The sequence below is a fragment of the Colletotrichum lupini genome, chromosome 2 (genome assembly GCF_023278565.1).
Source record: "Colletotrichum lupini chromosome 2, complete sequence".
Lineage (NCBI taxonomy): Eukaryota > Fungi > Ascomycota > Sordariomycetes > Glomerellales > Glomerellaceae > Colletotrichum > Colletotrichum lupini.
In genome coordinates, this window is record NC_064675.1 from 5,964,185 (window position 1) to 5,978,826 (window position 14,642).

At 55.2% G+C, this 14,642-nt stretch overlaps 5 protein-coding genes across 5 annotated transcripts; 3 read left to right on the forward strand and 2 right to left on the reverse strand.

Annotated features, from left to right (window-relative positions):
• Positions 1-66: 66 nt before the first annotated feature.
• On the reverse strand, positions 67-1,332 carry CLUP02_04121 (folate-binding protein YgfZ; the record flags this gene model as incomplete). Its single annotated transcript, XM_049283137.1, has 1 exon — positions 67-1,332. One exon carries the CDS (start codon positions 1,330-1,332, stop codon positions 67-69), a length of 1,266 nt encoding a protein of 421 aa, XP_049140280.1.
• Positions 1,333-2,434: 1,102 nt separating this feature from the next.
• Positions 2,435-5,131, forward strand: CLUP02_04122 (kelch repeat protein; the record flags this gene model as incomplete). The annotated part of the gene is made up of 5 exons (XM_049283138.1): positions 2,435-2,462; positions 2,983-3,234; positions 3,292-4,096; positions 4,164-4,505; positions 4,579-5,131. The coding sequence occupies 5 exons, from the start codon at positions 2,435-2,437 to the stop codon at positions 5,129-5,131; spliced, it is 1,980 nt and encodes a 659-aa protein (XP_049140281.1).
• A 1,270-nt stretch (positions 5,132-6,401) lies between these two features.
• On the forward strand, positions 6,402-7,456 carry CLUP02_04123 (uncharacterized protein; the record flags this gene model as incomplete). Its single annotated transcript, XM_049283139.1, has 3 exons — positions 6,402-6,435; positions 6,736-6,754; positions 6,898-7,456. 3 exons carry the CDS (start codon positions 6,402-6,404, stop codon positions 7,454-7,456), a joined length of 612 nt encoding a protein of 203 aa, XP_049140282.1.
• Positions 7,457-8,962: 1,506 nt separating this feature from the next.
• Positions 8,963-9,064, forward strand: CLUP02_04124 (uncharacterized protein; the record flags this gene model as incomplete). The annotated part of the gene is made up of 1 exon (XM_049283140.1): positions 8,963-9,064. The coding sequence occupies one exon, from the start codon at positions 8,963-8,965 to the stop codon at positions 9,062-9,064; it is 102 nt and encodes a 33-aa protein (XP_049140283.1).
• Positions 9,065-10,552: 1,488 nt separating this feature from the next.
• CLUP02_04125 (uncharacterized protein) lies at positions 10,553-12,001 on the reverse strand (the record flags this gene model as incomplete). The annotated part of the gene is made up of 8 exons (XM_049283141.1): positions 10,553-10,700; positions 10,760-11,011; positions 11,064-11,174; positions 11,231-11,289; positions 11,416-11,505; positions 11,565-11,606; positions 11,638-11,729; positions 11,785-12,001. 8 exons carry the CDS (start codon positions 11,999-12,001, stop codon positions 10,553-10,555), a joined length of 1,011 nt encoding a protein of 336 aa, XP_049140284.1.
• Positions 12,002-14,642: the final 2,641 nt, after the last annotated feature.

The following is a 14,642-nucleotide window of genomic DNA, read 5'->3' on the forward strand; positions in this document are numbered from 1 at the left end:
TTCAACTACGCGATTATACCCCTTTTTACTTTCTATTTTACAATACGAGCGGCACTGACTTTTCAGTTACCCAGATGCCTCGTTCAACCCGTTCCTCAACCACTCGGGCACGAAGGCCTTGATCTTCACAGCGTTGTTCTGCTCACCGTCCCCCTCGCCCTCGCCCCACTTCAGCAAGAACTCGTTGGCGGGGTCAAAGGTGGACGCGGCCGTCTCGCCAAGTAAGACGACGTCCGTCATGATCTCCAGCCGGCACAGGCCCAGGCCGACGTTCCCGATGCCCTTGAGCCACTTGCCCGCGCTCCGCCCCTTCTTGCCAGACCTCCCGATGCTCGTCTCGCGCGGGATCGATTCCGCGGGCAGGCCGCCCTCGGGCCCGTGATTCGCGGCGTCCTGGTCCGCTGCCTCGGGTCGGTACTGCAGCGTCTGGGGCGCCGCCCTGTCCACGTCGTAAATCATGCACGGCAGGATCCGCTTGCGCACCACGCCGCGGTGCTTGGTCCGTATCGTGAGCTCCTGCCCGACGTAGCATCCCTTGTGATAGTCGATCCCGTTCATGTAGTCCATATTCGTCTCCTGCGGCAGCGCGTGCTCCCGGATGACCTCGTCCTGGCCCTCGGCGACGCCCTGCAGGTACCGCCTGATGGTGTAGCTGTCCTCTGTCGTGACGTCCAGATCCAGTGCCAGCCCAGGCGGTGCCGCGGCCGCGTCCCCGCCCTGTATCACGCGATATCCCAACCCAGGCGTCCGCGGATCCTTGGTGATTGTGTCCAGCAGCGCGGTATCCGTCGTAATCGACTTCCCGCTATCGTTCCAAGCATGCCACACCGTCGTCTCGTCCGCGGCGAGCAGGCGCACGGTAAGCTTGGCGCGCAGCTTGTACCGCTTGATGTGCTTCGCCAGCCTCTCCGCCTCGTTGGCGTCCACCTCGATGAGGAACCGCGTGCCGGCCTGCTCCGACTCTGCCGCCGCCGCGCTGCCGCCGAGGCCCGCGAGGTCTGGGTATATGAACACATCGTGCAGGACGCGGCCCGTGGCGTTGAGGAAGGCGGCGTAGAAGCCCGTCTTTCGCGCGCGGGCGGCCTCGGAGGCGATGTTGCCCGTGATGACGCCCTGGAGGAACTTGGCGGCGTCGGCGCCGGCTACAGAGATGAGGCGGCGCGAGGGGAGGGCAGCGTAGCCGGCGGAGGGGGGCGCCGGGGTTGGAGTCGTCGGGTTGGTACTCGAGTATTGCCGGCGCTGTTGTTGTTGGCGGCAGGTGCGGCAGACGAAGGATGTGGCGGACAGCTGCTTGCGCGCTGTGAGCGTCGCGTTGCGGGTTACGGTGTTCATCGTTGCGGGTCGGGTGCCCTTTGGAGCTAGGGATGCTTCAACACTAAGAAAGAAAATGTATCGGGGAAGGGAAGATAGAAGAAAATTAAATGATGTGTTGACTCAATCGGCGACCGAGCTCGCTGTGCGGCTATTCGAACACGCCCGCGCCCAGGATGTGAAATGGGAAAATTGTTTGGTTTGTCATGACGTCCTAGCTCCGGGACGCACGGGACTCTCGGCCCGGGGATAGGCCCCATGGTACTGGACAATGTCTAATGTCAGGGACGGAGGGTCGGACGGCGCTGCTCCGAGTTTCTGCCCCACTGGCGGAAGAAACCTGTACTTATGGTGGAGACTGGAGAGGTTCGTCTCACTCTCGACCTGAGAGGAAGGGTTCCCCTCTGTATGGCCTGTGCTTTTCGAAGCTAAAGTGCTGCCTAAAGTAAAGACGAAGCTTTTCTTGCAACATCCTCCTCGGACCATGATATCGTTCAAAGTTTTCTATCCAAGTGGGTTTGTATTCACTGGGGACGATGTACGAAGATCCAGGTGGAACTGCTTCTGAAGAGGACCGACGACGCGCTGCTGCAGGTCAGGGCGACTGATGCCGGCATTGCTCACACTCGTTGCCTGGACGCACTAACTTGATGTGGAATACGATTCGACACAGCGCGCTTAGATTAAGTCAGCGATTACAACGTTTATATCCGTCCTCGCTCGGCAATAGTCAATACAGATACATTGGTGCCTGAGTTGGATCTATTTTATCAGTGTTGAGGCACATGGAAACCATCGTGGCTTTACCAAACTTGATCAGCTAATTGGCCTGGTGGCCAACGATTCTACGTCTCTCTCGCCTACCGCCATACGACCTGGAACATTGTCTTCCCTCTCTATGTCTCAGAATCACGACTGCCGGCCACCCGATATCCATGACGCAAATATCCAACAATGTCGAGCGGCACCTTCGCGGCAGTGAGCCATGGGCGCAGCACACAGCGGGAGAAGCGTGCATTCCTCCTGGCAAGGCTGAAGGCACAGAGGCAATCGGAAGTGGGATTGTGACCCTGGTGGACTCCCAAATTTCCCTGGAATAACCAACCCCAGCAGGCACCCGCCAATGACAGCCATGTTGCCAGCGGTTCCAAGTAAGCACTAATGCTCGACGCCGCCCCGTGGCAGTGTGGGTGCCAAGGACGAGTGCGACAGACTGCCAGTGTCGCACCTATTCGCACCAAATCAGCTAATTTTTCCCGTGCCGAATACCAGACTACCAGTTGAAACCCCCATAAATCGGTGTACGGGGATGATGGATCAGCAACTTGTAGGGGGGCCGGGCCACTGGGGTTCACCGTTCACAACTCAAAAGAGTCGAGATTGACTGGAGGATCAGGGGTATGGAAGGGCAATGATCAATCCCGTCACCTCGAGCGGATCCCCGCCCGAATCCTACGGATATCAGGTGTCTGGTCCCAATGCTACCCTCCCTTGTCTTGCAGAAAAGCATCGAGACATGTTCTTCTCGCGCTCCTTCCCGCTCGCGCCACACTTTCGTCTCTAACCATCTTTCTCTCTCTCGATTTTCGCCTGTGATCGTCACTTGGGGGATGAGTTGATCTCGCGTCTGAAGGATTTTCTCTCGTTTGTGGTACGGGTACTCATTCCTAGGGGCGGCGACCTTCATTACACGCCGTAGTCTGCGCGCATCGACCAAGTTGAGAAGCGGCGAGTCGATCGCGGGACAACACCGAGGATCATCGCGACGTTCGCATTTCACAGCGAATTCTTCGACCATACCCATCATGGTATTGCGATCATGGCTGGCGGCGTTCCTCGCCGTTGGACAGCTTTCTTCTATCTGTAGCGCGCAAGTGGATGTCCCCTCAGTCAACAACTTTCGCAGAAGAGTCTTTGCTCGAGGTAAGCTTCGGCCTTATGTGCTCTCTCAAGACAGAGGGCATCACTAACGAACACCAGCGTCGGTCATTGGCAATTGGGTCTATTACGATGGAGGTGAAGTATCACAGGTCATCAGCGGGTTGAGTCCCCAGTCACAATGGCGGCCCTCCAACCCGACAAACACGACGCTCTCAATCGACCTCACCAAATCATGGACGCCAGAGGACGTGGAAATCAAGGAAACCTCCAAGTCGGCTCCCAAAATGATGAGACAGGCCATCTTCACCGACAACTCGTCAGACTCCTTTTACATCTGGGGCGGCTTCACCTCCTACGGCGCCAAAATCCCAGACGCGAAACTCTGGCACTTCACCCCGGACGGCAGCGGCGGCGGCCAATGGGGCACCGTCCTCCCCCACGGCAACACCGCCTTCACGGCCCTCACCCGCTCTCAGGGCGGCGCCTTTGTCAGCACCAAGGATTCCGGCTTCTACTTTGGAGGGTTCTCCGATTCCGGGTCCGACCCGAACCCCAACGGCCCCGTGCCGGGCTTTTTGCAGTTCAACTACACGGCGACGGACACGGCGTGGACGAACAACTCGGACAGCGTGCCCTACTCCGACTACGGCACCCTCGTGGGCGCCACGGCGCACTACGCGCCGTACGGGCCGAACGGTTTGATTATGATTTTCGGCGGAGGATCGCACGTCATCGGGACCGGCCAGAGCGTGGATAACGTCGGCTATCTCAGCTTCAGCACGATTTACTTCATGGACCCCGTCACCAAGGTGTGGTATACCCAACAGACGAGCGGCAACGCCCCGGGCCCACGCATGTGGCACTGCACCGTCGGAGCCCAGGGTCCCAACAACACATACGAGATGTAGGTTCTTCTTGATAACTCTGCCAGAAAAAACCTCAGTCTTGAAAAGATGCTAACCGATGACCAGCTTCATGTACGGCGGCAGCAACATCGCCAACAAGGAAACTTTCGACGAGGTCTACATCCTCTCGCTCCCCGGCTTCGTCTGGCAAAAGGCAAACTACACCTCCGCGGCCCCGCGCGACACGCAGTCGTGCGTCGTCGCCGGCCAGCGCCAGATGATCACGTTCGGCGGCGTCAACAGGATGGCCAACAACGCCAACTCGACCCTCTTCTTCAACGAGGAGGATTCCTTCCGCCAGGGCGTCGGCGTTTTTGACCTCACGGCGCTGTCGTGGAAGGACACGTACGAGCCCACGGCCGCCGCGTACGATTCGCCCGACGTCGTCAAGGCTTGGTACAATGAGGGGTGAGTTCTGATCCCATTCTCCCTTTAGACAACATATTATCTAGAGTGTAGTCCCGCTGACTTTTTGTTGCAGTAACCTCGCCAGCGTCCAGTACGGCTCGGGCGTCGAAGCTCTCATGAACTACGGCAAATCCGGATCAGGCTCGAGCTCAGGTTCAGGCTCCGGTTCCGGCTCCGGCTCCAGCACCAGCTCCGACTCGAAATCCTCCAACACGGGCGCCATCGCCGGCGGCGTGGTAGGCGGCGTAGCGGGCGTCGCCCTCATCGGCCTAGCCGCATTCTTCCTCATGAGGCGGCGGAAGCACAAGAAGGTCCCGACAGAAGAAACCGGTCCCAACGCCGTCGAAGCCCCGGGCTCGGCGGCCTACTATGACAACAACAACAACAACAACAACAACAACAACCACAATGCCGGGATGCAGCAGCACCAGCAGACGGCCTACTCGCCGGGCCCCGCCCCGTCAATGACGACGGCGCCGTCGGAGCTCCAGGGGGAGTACAGGGACCACTCGCCGTTCTCGGGCAGCGACGTGCCGCCCAAGATGATGCAGCCTCCCGAGATGGATGCGGGGGAGCCGCGGCACTATTACGCGGCGGAGCTGGACGGGACGGAGGCGCGGAAGTGAGGTTGGCTAGGCCCTGAGGGATGGCTGACTGGGAATTTTGCGTACCATTTGAGGAGAGGACTAGCCACCCACTTGACTGGAAGAGATATAATTCATGATGAGATGTGGAAAAGTTCAAGGCCGAAGTAATGTTGTTAGGAAGATATAGACTGTAAAGTATACACCGTCGATAATACCCTGCCTGAGAGAAGGCACATGATGAGACTTGCGCTTTCTGGAATTCGTATAGCTTGCCCCTGGCCCATGAAACCTTGAATAGGACAACCATCACTCCTCACGTCTAGCTAGGCAGGAGAAGAGAAGGGAGGGGAAATCAGCCCGCTTGGGACACGCTTAGGACGCTCAGATAGCTTTGCGGCGTAGCTACCTAAATGCTGCGTTCTTCCCGCATCTGTATGTCTATTTTGAATTTCTAGGCCGCAAGGGGTCGGAAGCATCGACCGTAGAAAATCGCGCTATTCGTACTTGCCCCAACCCTGCGTTCTCGCTCTCAAGCTCAACCAATAACGGAAACCAGCGGCCATATAGCACTAGATATAATGAGAGAGACATAACCCCTTCGAGTACAGAGGCTAGCATACATATGGACAGAACAATTTTCTACGTTGCAACGTCGTCTTCTGTGTAAGTGGTAGCATTTTGTATCATCAGGAACAAGGGTCTAGCTACCTATGTAACTAAACCACAACTAATCAGAGCGTTCTCTGGGCATATGATGTGCCGTGCTGCCACTGGAGCAACGTGTGACAAGTCAGGCAATGGTTAAACTACATTTTCCTTCTCGCCTGGAGGAGTTGACATTAGGGTTGTGAAGAAGCGTTATCTTCGGGCAGCGCTCTCTTGCCAGTCGACGTTGCGCCTTTGTACCTATCGTTGTGGAGCGATACGATGTGTACCGCAATCCCAGTTAGGTTTTGAGATGCGCTGTGGGAGAACGAGGTCACAAAGGCGAGTCCCAGGAGAATGGCATCATGATTTGTGGCCTCCCTCCTGTTGCAAACAGAATTTCCTGGCTGTGTTGAGATGTTGTGGACGTGAAGAATGGATCAGTATAGTCATTTACGCTGGAGTCAATGGAGTCTGGGCAACGAATATGGCCGGAAACGTCTTTCAGGAACTCGTGACCTAACGCCTCCCCGGCGTTGGGGGTGACCAACACCAGCTGAACCGTAAATCGCTATGGCCTTTACCTATCATTTCGAAATCAATGTCTAGGGTCTTGGGTCATGTCGAACCATGCGACCTTGCAGAAATTGACCAGCCATCGTAAATGATGCCGGACGCGGATCACTCTGAGCCAGAGGGTATGTGAGAAGTTCAGCTCTGCGCACCAAGCCTTCAGCTATAAGTAAAAAGTACGGATGCGTATGCTTACCTGAAGATCGCCCATGCTTTTCACATGGCGAAATCTGCTGAAAAGGGGAAAGAATGTGCTTGTAAGCCACATGAACTCAAAAGCAGATCACTGTTGACTTTTGGTCACTTATCACATTTACGACCAGTCAACATCGCGTGGTTGGATGGTGTAAGTGAATTTACGCTTAGGGATTGGCGACCCAAGGGAACCGAGAGTCCTCGTGCTTCGAGACAAAACATTCCGCTAGTACTCCGCGTTGGAATCAAGTCACTAATGGTCTAGGGACGGGCCGCACGCTATAACAAGGATGTTAGCTTCCAAGTATTTAAAAAGGTGGCAGACGCACCTCTCACCGTTATGAAGAGCCAGAGTTCGTTGACATTTGACCTGACACTACATTATCATCCAGATCTTCTGTGACAACGCTTCCCGAATTTTCGGTTCAATTATTCTCTATCCACATCCTCATCACCAGACTTGTCGCCATGAGCAAGAACAGCCAGCCTGAGCCCGATTGGAGCAAGGTGCCTCTGAGTGACGAGATAACCTGGACAGACGTCAAGAGCGCCAATGGCCGAACCTTCAAGGTCGGGGTCCCCAAAGGAACGCCCATCACGTCTGCCGAAGTGAATGGTCCCGCCGACAATGTTTTAGCTGAGAGTAGCAAGCAACCCTTCGATATCACGGTCAACTGGACCGGGGGACCGCCTCCACAAGGCTTCTCCACTTTCAAGACACCTACGGCCCAAGAAACCCAGATCACCAGCATCACCCGATACAACTTGCAAACCAGTGGGATCGACTACAATGAGTTCTCCTTCTCCTGCACTGAGACGTACAACTTTTACTTCTACGATAAGACTGGCGATTACTATCAAGTCAATGTCTTCTGGGCCAGACCCGACACCTTGCACTACGTCTCGTACTTCTCCAGCGACCCTACCATTGTCAGGGTGACTGGTAGTTAAATGGTAGACTTGTCAGACTTAAGGTCTCATGCACGCTGGATAACATTTGGGTTCGCCCATTTATGCAAGGATCATTAACTCGTCCATTCCATGGAGGCCCGCATGTATCTGAGAGGAAGGGGGTGGTTAGGGGAAAAGTAGTCAGAAGGTCTTAGGCGCTAGCTCAATCGACAAAACACATTACAACTATATCACTCTGCAGGTTATGGGGAAACCTAGGTGACAGGTCTATTCGTTTGCCGAGTAACTTTCGTTTCATTCGGCAGTTGGCATTGTGTGATCTGCCATCGCATGACCGATTTACAGAAGTTGTGATTGTAGCCTTCTTCACTCGTGGTAGTCATGACCAACGAGATGATGACGTGCCTATGAGATTCACACAGAGATCGGTCGAGCATACTATTCGTGACTCGACCATTGGTAGTGTTGACATGGGGAAGTTTTCGAGACACCGCCTCCAGCCGAGAAGAATTCAGCATGGCTTTTTCTCTCTTCGTCCAGCTGGGCGCAACGTGTAAGTTGAGTCACCACATAGGGAGACGTTGCGTCGGGGAAATGCCAGCTACAAGGGCCTCTGAGACAGACACCATAACTCGCGCGTATTTGTCGGACTGGGCTGTTGAGCTATTCCTAGTCTATGAGTGGAGAGTAAGTTGAATGGTCCTATGGTTCGGGTTAGCGTAACATGTGAGATGGCTGATGTATCGCGTCTCTCAGTGATGAGAGTACCGAGGTCAAGCATTCGTCCTCGTCTATCCCGAAAGTGTAGTATCAGTTGGAGCTGCAAATCACTATCCAAGGAGCTCCCGATCCCAGATATCTTACCTCACTGAATCCAAACACCATCAGCAGTGAGGGCTAGTCCCAATATGACTGGAGAAAGGTACTGCTGAATGATGAGCTCACACGGACCGACGCAACATACAGGAACGGCCAGACCTCTAAGGTCGGGGCCCGATAGGCTAGCACTACACCCATACCAACTATTCTCGATAAATTCCTGACCACAACTGACAAAGTCACAACAGCGGCGGCCAAGTCTAGCCATCACTGCTCTTCAGCGCCCCCGTATCCTAGCCAGCTGTGCGCCTTGGAGTGGACCACCTCTGGCCCCCCTTCGACGCAGGAGAAGTCCGTCACGAGCATCACGATGTGTAAACTAGAACCTTGGGCCCTCGGATACAGCAGGTTCCGATCCGTGTGTATTAAGGCGTATAGCTTCTGCTTTACTAACACGGTGGCGGATCGGTTCGGGACCGATGTGGAGGTTGCCAACGGTGGTACGCATCTTAATCAACCTCTCGTATCCAACGTGACTACTACTTTGGACTTGAATGAGGGTACGACTTTGATTCAGGGCAAAATGCTCATCTTCAAATAGAAACTAGTAACTATTCAGGGAAGGGGATATAAGGGAAAGGATATATTGAATATACTAGAGACTTTACAACGGCATATAGGCTCCGGTTTAGGAAGTGCGATGATTCTCTCTCCTCCGCCGGTTTCATGCTCGCAGACAAGCAGGCTATAAGAACCGATTGTCGTACAACCGGACCCAAGTTATCTACTCCTAATGAAGTCTTTGGCCTAGCTAGTGGTAAGGACTAAGGGGATACGTGGGAGACAAATCACCGCCCTGATGACAGATGATTCAATTTCAAAAAGGAAAAGCAAGGAGGGAGAGGCAATGCTGACCTCACAATTCGGGCCCCTGCCCGGAATCGAACAGGGCGAACCTCAGTTAACCCGTACTCTGATTTCGTTGGAGTATCAGGTTATTCCACCATTTCACTACCTCGCACGCAGTTTTGATCTGACCCGCCAACCGTAAACGGGCGCCCCTGAGCTGGTGATAGGAAACGACGCCGAGGGGGTATAAGTAAGGTTCAGCGAAGGTGAATGGTTCACCCGCGGGTGGGAGGAGCTAGAAGGCTTACAAAGACACAGGGGTGAGAAGGAGCGAGGCTGGTGCCGGTGGCTGAAGCTGTAGTTGAACACTATCAACTGCCACGACAGGCTTGACGATCTCTCACCCGCGAAACATAGTCTCGGCCACAGGCCACTCGGCCGAGTAAACGGGATGACGGGAACCCTTGTTTCTTGAAACGGACCCTGACGACCCTGTCGAGACGGGTCCCGGAGTCTTGGATCCTAAAGCTCATCGGGCGAAAGAAGTTACGTCAAGTCTCTCTTCGCCGTTCATCGAGGAAGCAACTCGGCGATCCGTGGTCCCGATCCCAACGTCCTCCCCGTAGGGATACGCCACGCACCAAACTGGTACACACCACCTCGCCGATCACACTTTCGCCTCAATACCGCAAATCATGACAGCATCACTCCCGCCTCGGCGCCGAAAGGGATGGGAAAACAACCACCTTTGATGCCGGACAACCGCGTCCCAAAACGTGGAATGAATCTAGCCCGCCGTCCGAACCACCCCCCGTTGGAATCATCTCTCATCAAACCCAAGCAAGAGGATCAACGCCTCTAACGCTGTAATGACTTCATCACTTTTAGGGGTCCAAAAAACCGGGACCCGCGGGAAGGGGAGCTCATCTAGGTGGTGAACGTCTAAAATATGGGTCCATGGGGTGTCCCGGACTTTGGCTTCTCCCCGAAGAGCCGGGTTCCTTGTGCCGCTCTCAAACCCGCGGGTTTTACACTTTACGGTAATGCTTCTGCTTTCTCTGCCTCGAGCCCAAGCCTGCCAGGTGATTAGAACGAAGCTAGGGTGAGCTGAGGTAAGCGGATGGTAGGGCGGAAAACCGATGGCCTTGGGATGGAGCTTGTCTGGCGGATCGCCCTCTGAGTGTACTACGTAGGTTTGTCTCTCCTGTGCGGTCGTCGGGGTTGCACAGGTCTGCGAACTCCGCTCCGCGCCGAGAGTTCCCCTCTACGAGCCCACGCTTTGTCTATCGCGCACCCCACGCGGGGTTGAGAGCGAGTGCGACAACGCGGCTTACGCCTTTACTGCACGAACCTGTAGTGGTCTTTGAGATGTTCGGAGTATGAATGCAGAGTACGGATACGCTGTATCTGGATAGAGGTGGTAAGATGGTGAGGTTTACAGCCATAGGTAGAGTGTGAGCTACGCCATCATGGGATGCAAGTCAGGTCGTCAAAAGGCACGGTCACGTTCATCCAGTCAGGCGATATCTGTAATCGCGTCCCGGTACCACCCATCCATCCGTCAACTCGTCTCATCGGACACACCAGTCTCTGCTTGAGACGACCAACCTTGACTCTGGAACTCATCAGATGACTGGTGTACGGGTACGCACTCGACTTTCTTCCAGGGCAGACCGTTTCGTTTCCGAGAGAGACATGCAGACGCAAACCAATGTCAGGAACCCGGGTTCACGGGCCAACTCTTGTTTGTTTCCTCCCGACGGAGAGAGACAGTGTGCTCGTTGCGCGAACCGCTGGCCTGGGTAGCCGAAAGGTAAACGTGTCTCGTGATCCGGACGGCCTTGACGGTTGTGGAGATGGCCGTCCTTCGGTGCCGAGGGCGGAAGTGGGATTGATCTCATGAGCTTCCTCGGGTGAAGTGGGCACCTGGAGCATGGCGCAGCGAGCCACGCACTACTGTTTTGCTTCAGAATGTGACATCTCTCCCGTTTGAGGATACATATCTCTGGGGACACGACCGATGAAGCTCTTGTGGCCCCTCAGATCGTAGACTCTCTTGGGCTCAAGAGATTCAGATTTGGATGAGAGTCTACAGTCTAGCTGTCAATAACGGACGGACAATGCTCGGCAGCCCGGGTCTCGCACGAACTGACAAATCCGCCTGTGAACTCGGCCGCGACCAACAAACACAAATCCAGCACGTTCTGCGGATCTTCGCAACAGACAGGTGCGGCCCGCTGCTTGCATTTCCTCACGTTTCGAAAGGCAGGGAGGGGGGGAGGGGGGTGGGTGTATGCACGTCAAATTCTGTCTCTGATTTCCAAGCCAACAGTCCTTTTTTGCTCGAACCAGTCATCGGACGCTCGGACAAAGTGTGGGAGAATCCTTGCCAGCCGTGGCAGGAACGGAGTTACTGCGTACTGCATACAAGTAGTGCTGGGCACCTGGATGACTGATGAATAATTCGGCTTCGGCTTACGATATCAGCCCCCACGGCTTTGCACAATTTGAGGCCCATTTGCTACATGCTAAAACCACACCCCTTTATGCACAAAGCGGATAAGGTAGGAAAGACCCATACTTCTCGGCCCCCGGGCTCCAGCCGTCCAAGGGGAGAGAGATGGACCCCCCGCCAGGTTCTGGACTTACGGATTACAAAGTGAGATTAACTCCAATGCCAAGCAATCACCCATCTGCACCAGGCACTGGCAGAGCGGCGGTGGGGATAGGCAAGCGGAGGGAGAAGAAAGATGCGGCGGCGTAGGCAGCACGAATCCAATCCAAGACAAGGCCACCATCGCGAAATTTCAGGGCCGGCCACGGTGAGTGACTCAAAAACTCCGAGTGGTGTGGGGAGCGGACAGCCTCGCTTCCCTCGACCACATTGGAATTTCCCACCTCTTCATCGAAGACCATCGACGACTCATCAGTCAATAGTCACGATCGAATACTCACCATCACTTTTGCACAAATTTTCTGATTCTTACCCCTGCGATGATTATCTGCAACTATTCGTCCCCCTGCCTTGAGGAGAAAGAACTCCACCATGCTGCGTCAAGACGCCCCGCCGTGCCGAAGGACTCACAGTCACAGGCTCTGGGCTCGCTGCACTCCCCTTCCCCCTTCCGCGCCGCCGCCCGCCCGAAACAATCCCATCCACCGCACCCCGGCGGAGACGGGGGTGGGATATGTCGTGGAGCGGCGGTATGTTAGAGAACGATGGATCCTCGCGGTGCGGGCACAGATGCGGGCGAACACCTCGTCCAGTCGTCCAACTTTCAAGCGAGCACTCGCTGGCAATCTCTACTGCGTGCTCTTGCGAAGAGAGTCGAGACCTTTTTTCCATTATCCACAGAACGAGTTGATCTTGGAAAATTCTGGACCTTGGATTTTCCCACGTTCCCACTGCACAGCGTAATTCAGCGGATCCAAATTGTCACTACCTCAGATCCCCCTTCTCAAGCAGATCATGAACCCTAGAAAAAAGGCACAACCCGCAAGTCCGCGACCAAGAGCCGTGGAGTCTGCGGATACGTGGAGTATCCGTAGGAATGATGTGATTACATGCGCGCGTGAAGATCTTGCCCCAGCCTTCGGACGCCGTGGCCGTAGTACCTTCCGTCCGCGCACACACAATCCAATCTTCCTCTTATCTGATCTACCTTATCGATAAGACCAGGTGATTCCCAATGGAATGGAAGCATGGAAGATCAGATCGCCCTTTTCAAAATTCGCCATCGTGACCTCAGCATTCCCCACGTGCGGGCCGCACCCCTCATGTTCCAAAGTATCGACGTGATCGAAATCGACAATCACAGGTCGTCATCACGCGATCTATCCGTACACTGCGGAGTAGACAGACGCGATTGCGTGCGCGGAGGCGAGAACAGAAGGACACTCGATCTACGGATATGCCATTGTGCACGATTGACACTTTGTCGAGGGTAAACTCCCTTCCCCTGCTCTCCACCCTCGCCTACAGCCTCAAATGATCGACGGGGGGGAGACGCAAGCAGGACAAGCAAGGCAGATGGGGTCCAGGACTCCAGATTGCAGCCCTTCCTTCATTCTGAGTCTGGCCCCCCTCCTCGCGCCCTGAACCGAATAAAACCCACGCCCGCAGGACTTCCAGGCCCCAGTGATTGATATCAATCCTCGTCGAATGAAGCCCTGCCCGCCAGCGTGTCTTTGTCTCATTCCCAGCTGGGGGGTTGACGAGATGAGGTGTCAAAAATTGACAACTCGTCCCAACACTGCACGCACTTTGTCCAGGCACTCAGGCACCGCTTTGGCACTTCCTCGCCTTGCTCTCCAAGAAATAAGAAAAGAGTTAACCCCCGGTCCATCCAGTCACGAACCCTCGAGAGCCCAGCAAAGAGGTTGGGCCAATTTCCCATAATGCTTGTAAAACCCGTCTAGGGCACCGTCGCCGCCCCAAAATCCATTCCCCAGGAACCAAACCCGACCTTTCAAGGCTTCACCGCCCTGCCTCATTTTGGTTGTGCTTGGGTTTGTAAGTTTTGTTCACTTTCCCATGCTGCCTGCCGTGTTGAGGCCCTCCCTCTCTCTCACCCGCAGGTAGGGTAGACTAGGTAAAGTATCCCCTCCCCCCGGGATCGATAAAGGGACAGCATATACTTCGTACCCGAACGGGAGGCGGTCAAGTGAATACACCATCGCGGGACTCCCGCACCGCCGCCAAGTGCGACGGACGGGTGGGTGTTTGTCAGACCTAGACATCTAGGCCGGTACGCTACTCTCACATGGTGCGATTCGATGATTTTCCCATCCATTCCACTCCCATACACCGAGAAAACACGGAATCTTGCCGAGACTTTTGGTATTGACTCGAGTCGGGGGCACCTACAATCTAGATAGTCCTGTGAAATCTGCAATCCAACTCACAGGTGCATATCCGTCGGCGCCGTTTGTCGCGATAGAGAGGCCGTCTATCCATCCCACCCCTCCACAACAACCCGCGGGATTCAAACGTCCTCGATCGGGAAGAAACAACGCAAGTGAAACAGAAACAAGCGTGTCCTGCTGTCTCGTCGCACTCGAGTTCTACGTTATCCGTACCTACTTCGCCTTGTCTTTACTCCCACGCACTTCCGAATCAGGCTTCCCGTAGCCGAGACTGGCGATCAAAAAAAGATGGATTCGACTGCACGCATAGTAACTGTCTGCATGCCGATGTGCCTCCCGTTAGCCTGCCTACCTGACTCCCGCCGACGCTGCCGGTTCGGCCAAGGCTTCCGACGGGCGGGCGGGGGAAAAACTGGATCGGCAGTGTGCACCACCGCCTACCACCACCACCACCACCACCAACACAACCGTCAAGCCGTCCCGTCGGCGAGCGTGTCTCTCACGAGACACACCTTCTTCCTTATCGCCGGCCGTGTCGGCTCAATCGCGAACCTGCCGATCCGCCTGCCAGCGAAGTCGGACGCTGAAGACATGGTGGTTGCCGGCGTGTGTCTGAAGACCGGATGGATCGACCGGATGAATCATTTCAAACGGCGGCAGGCAAAAGACACACACCCCTCTTCGTGGTCTC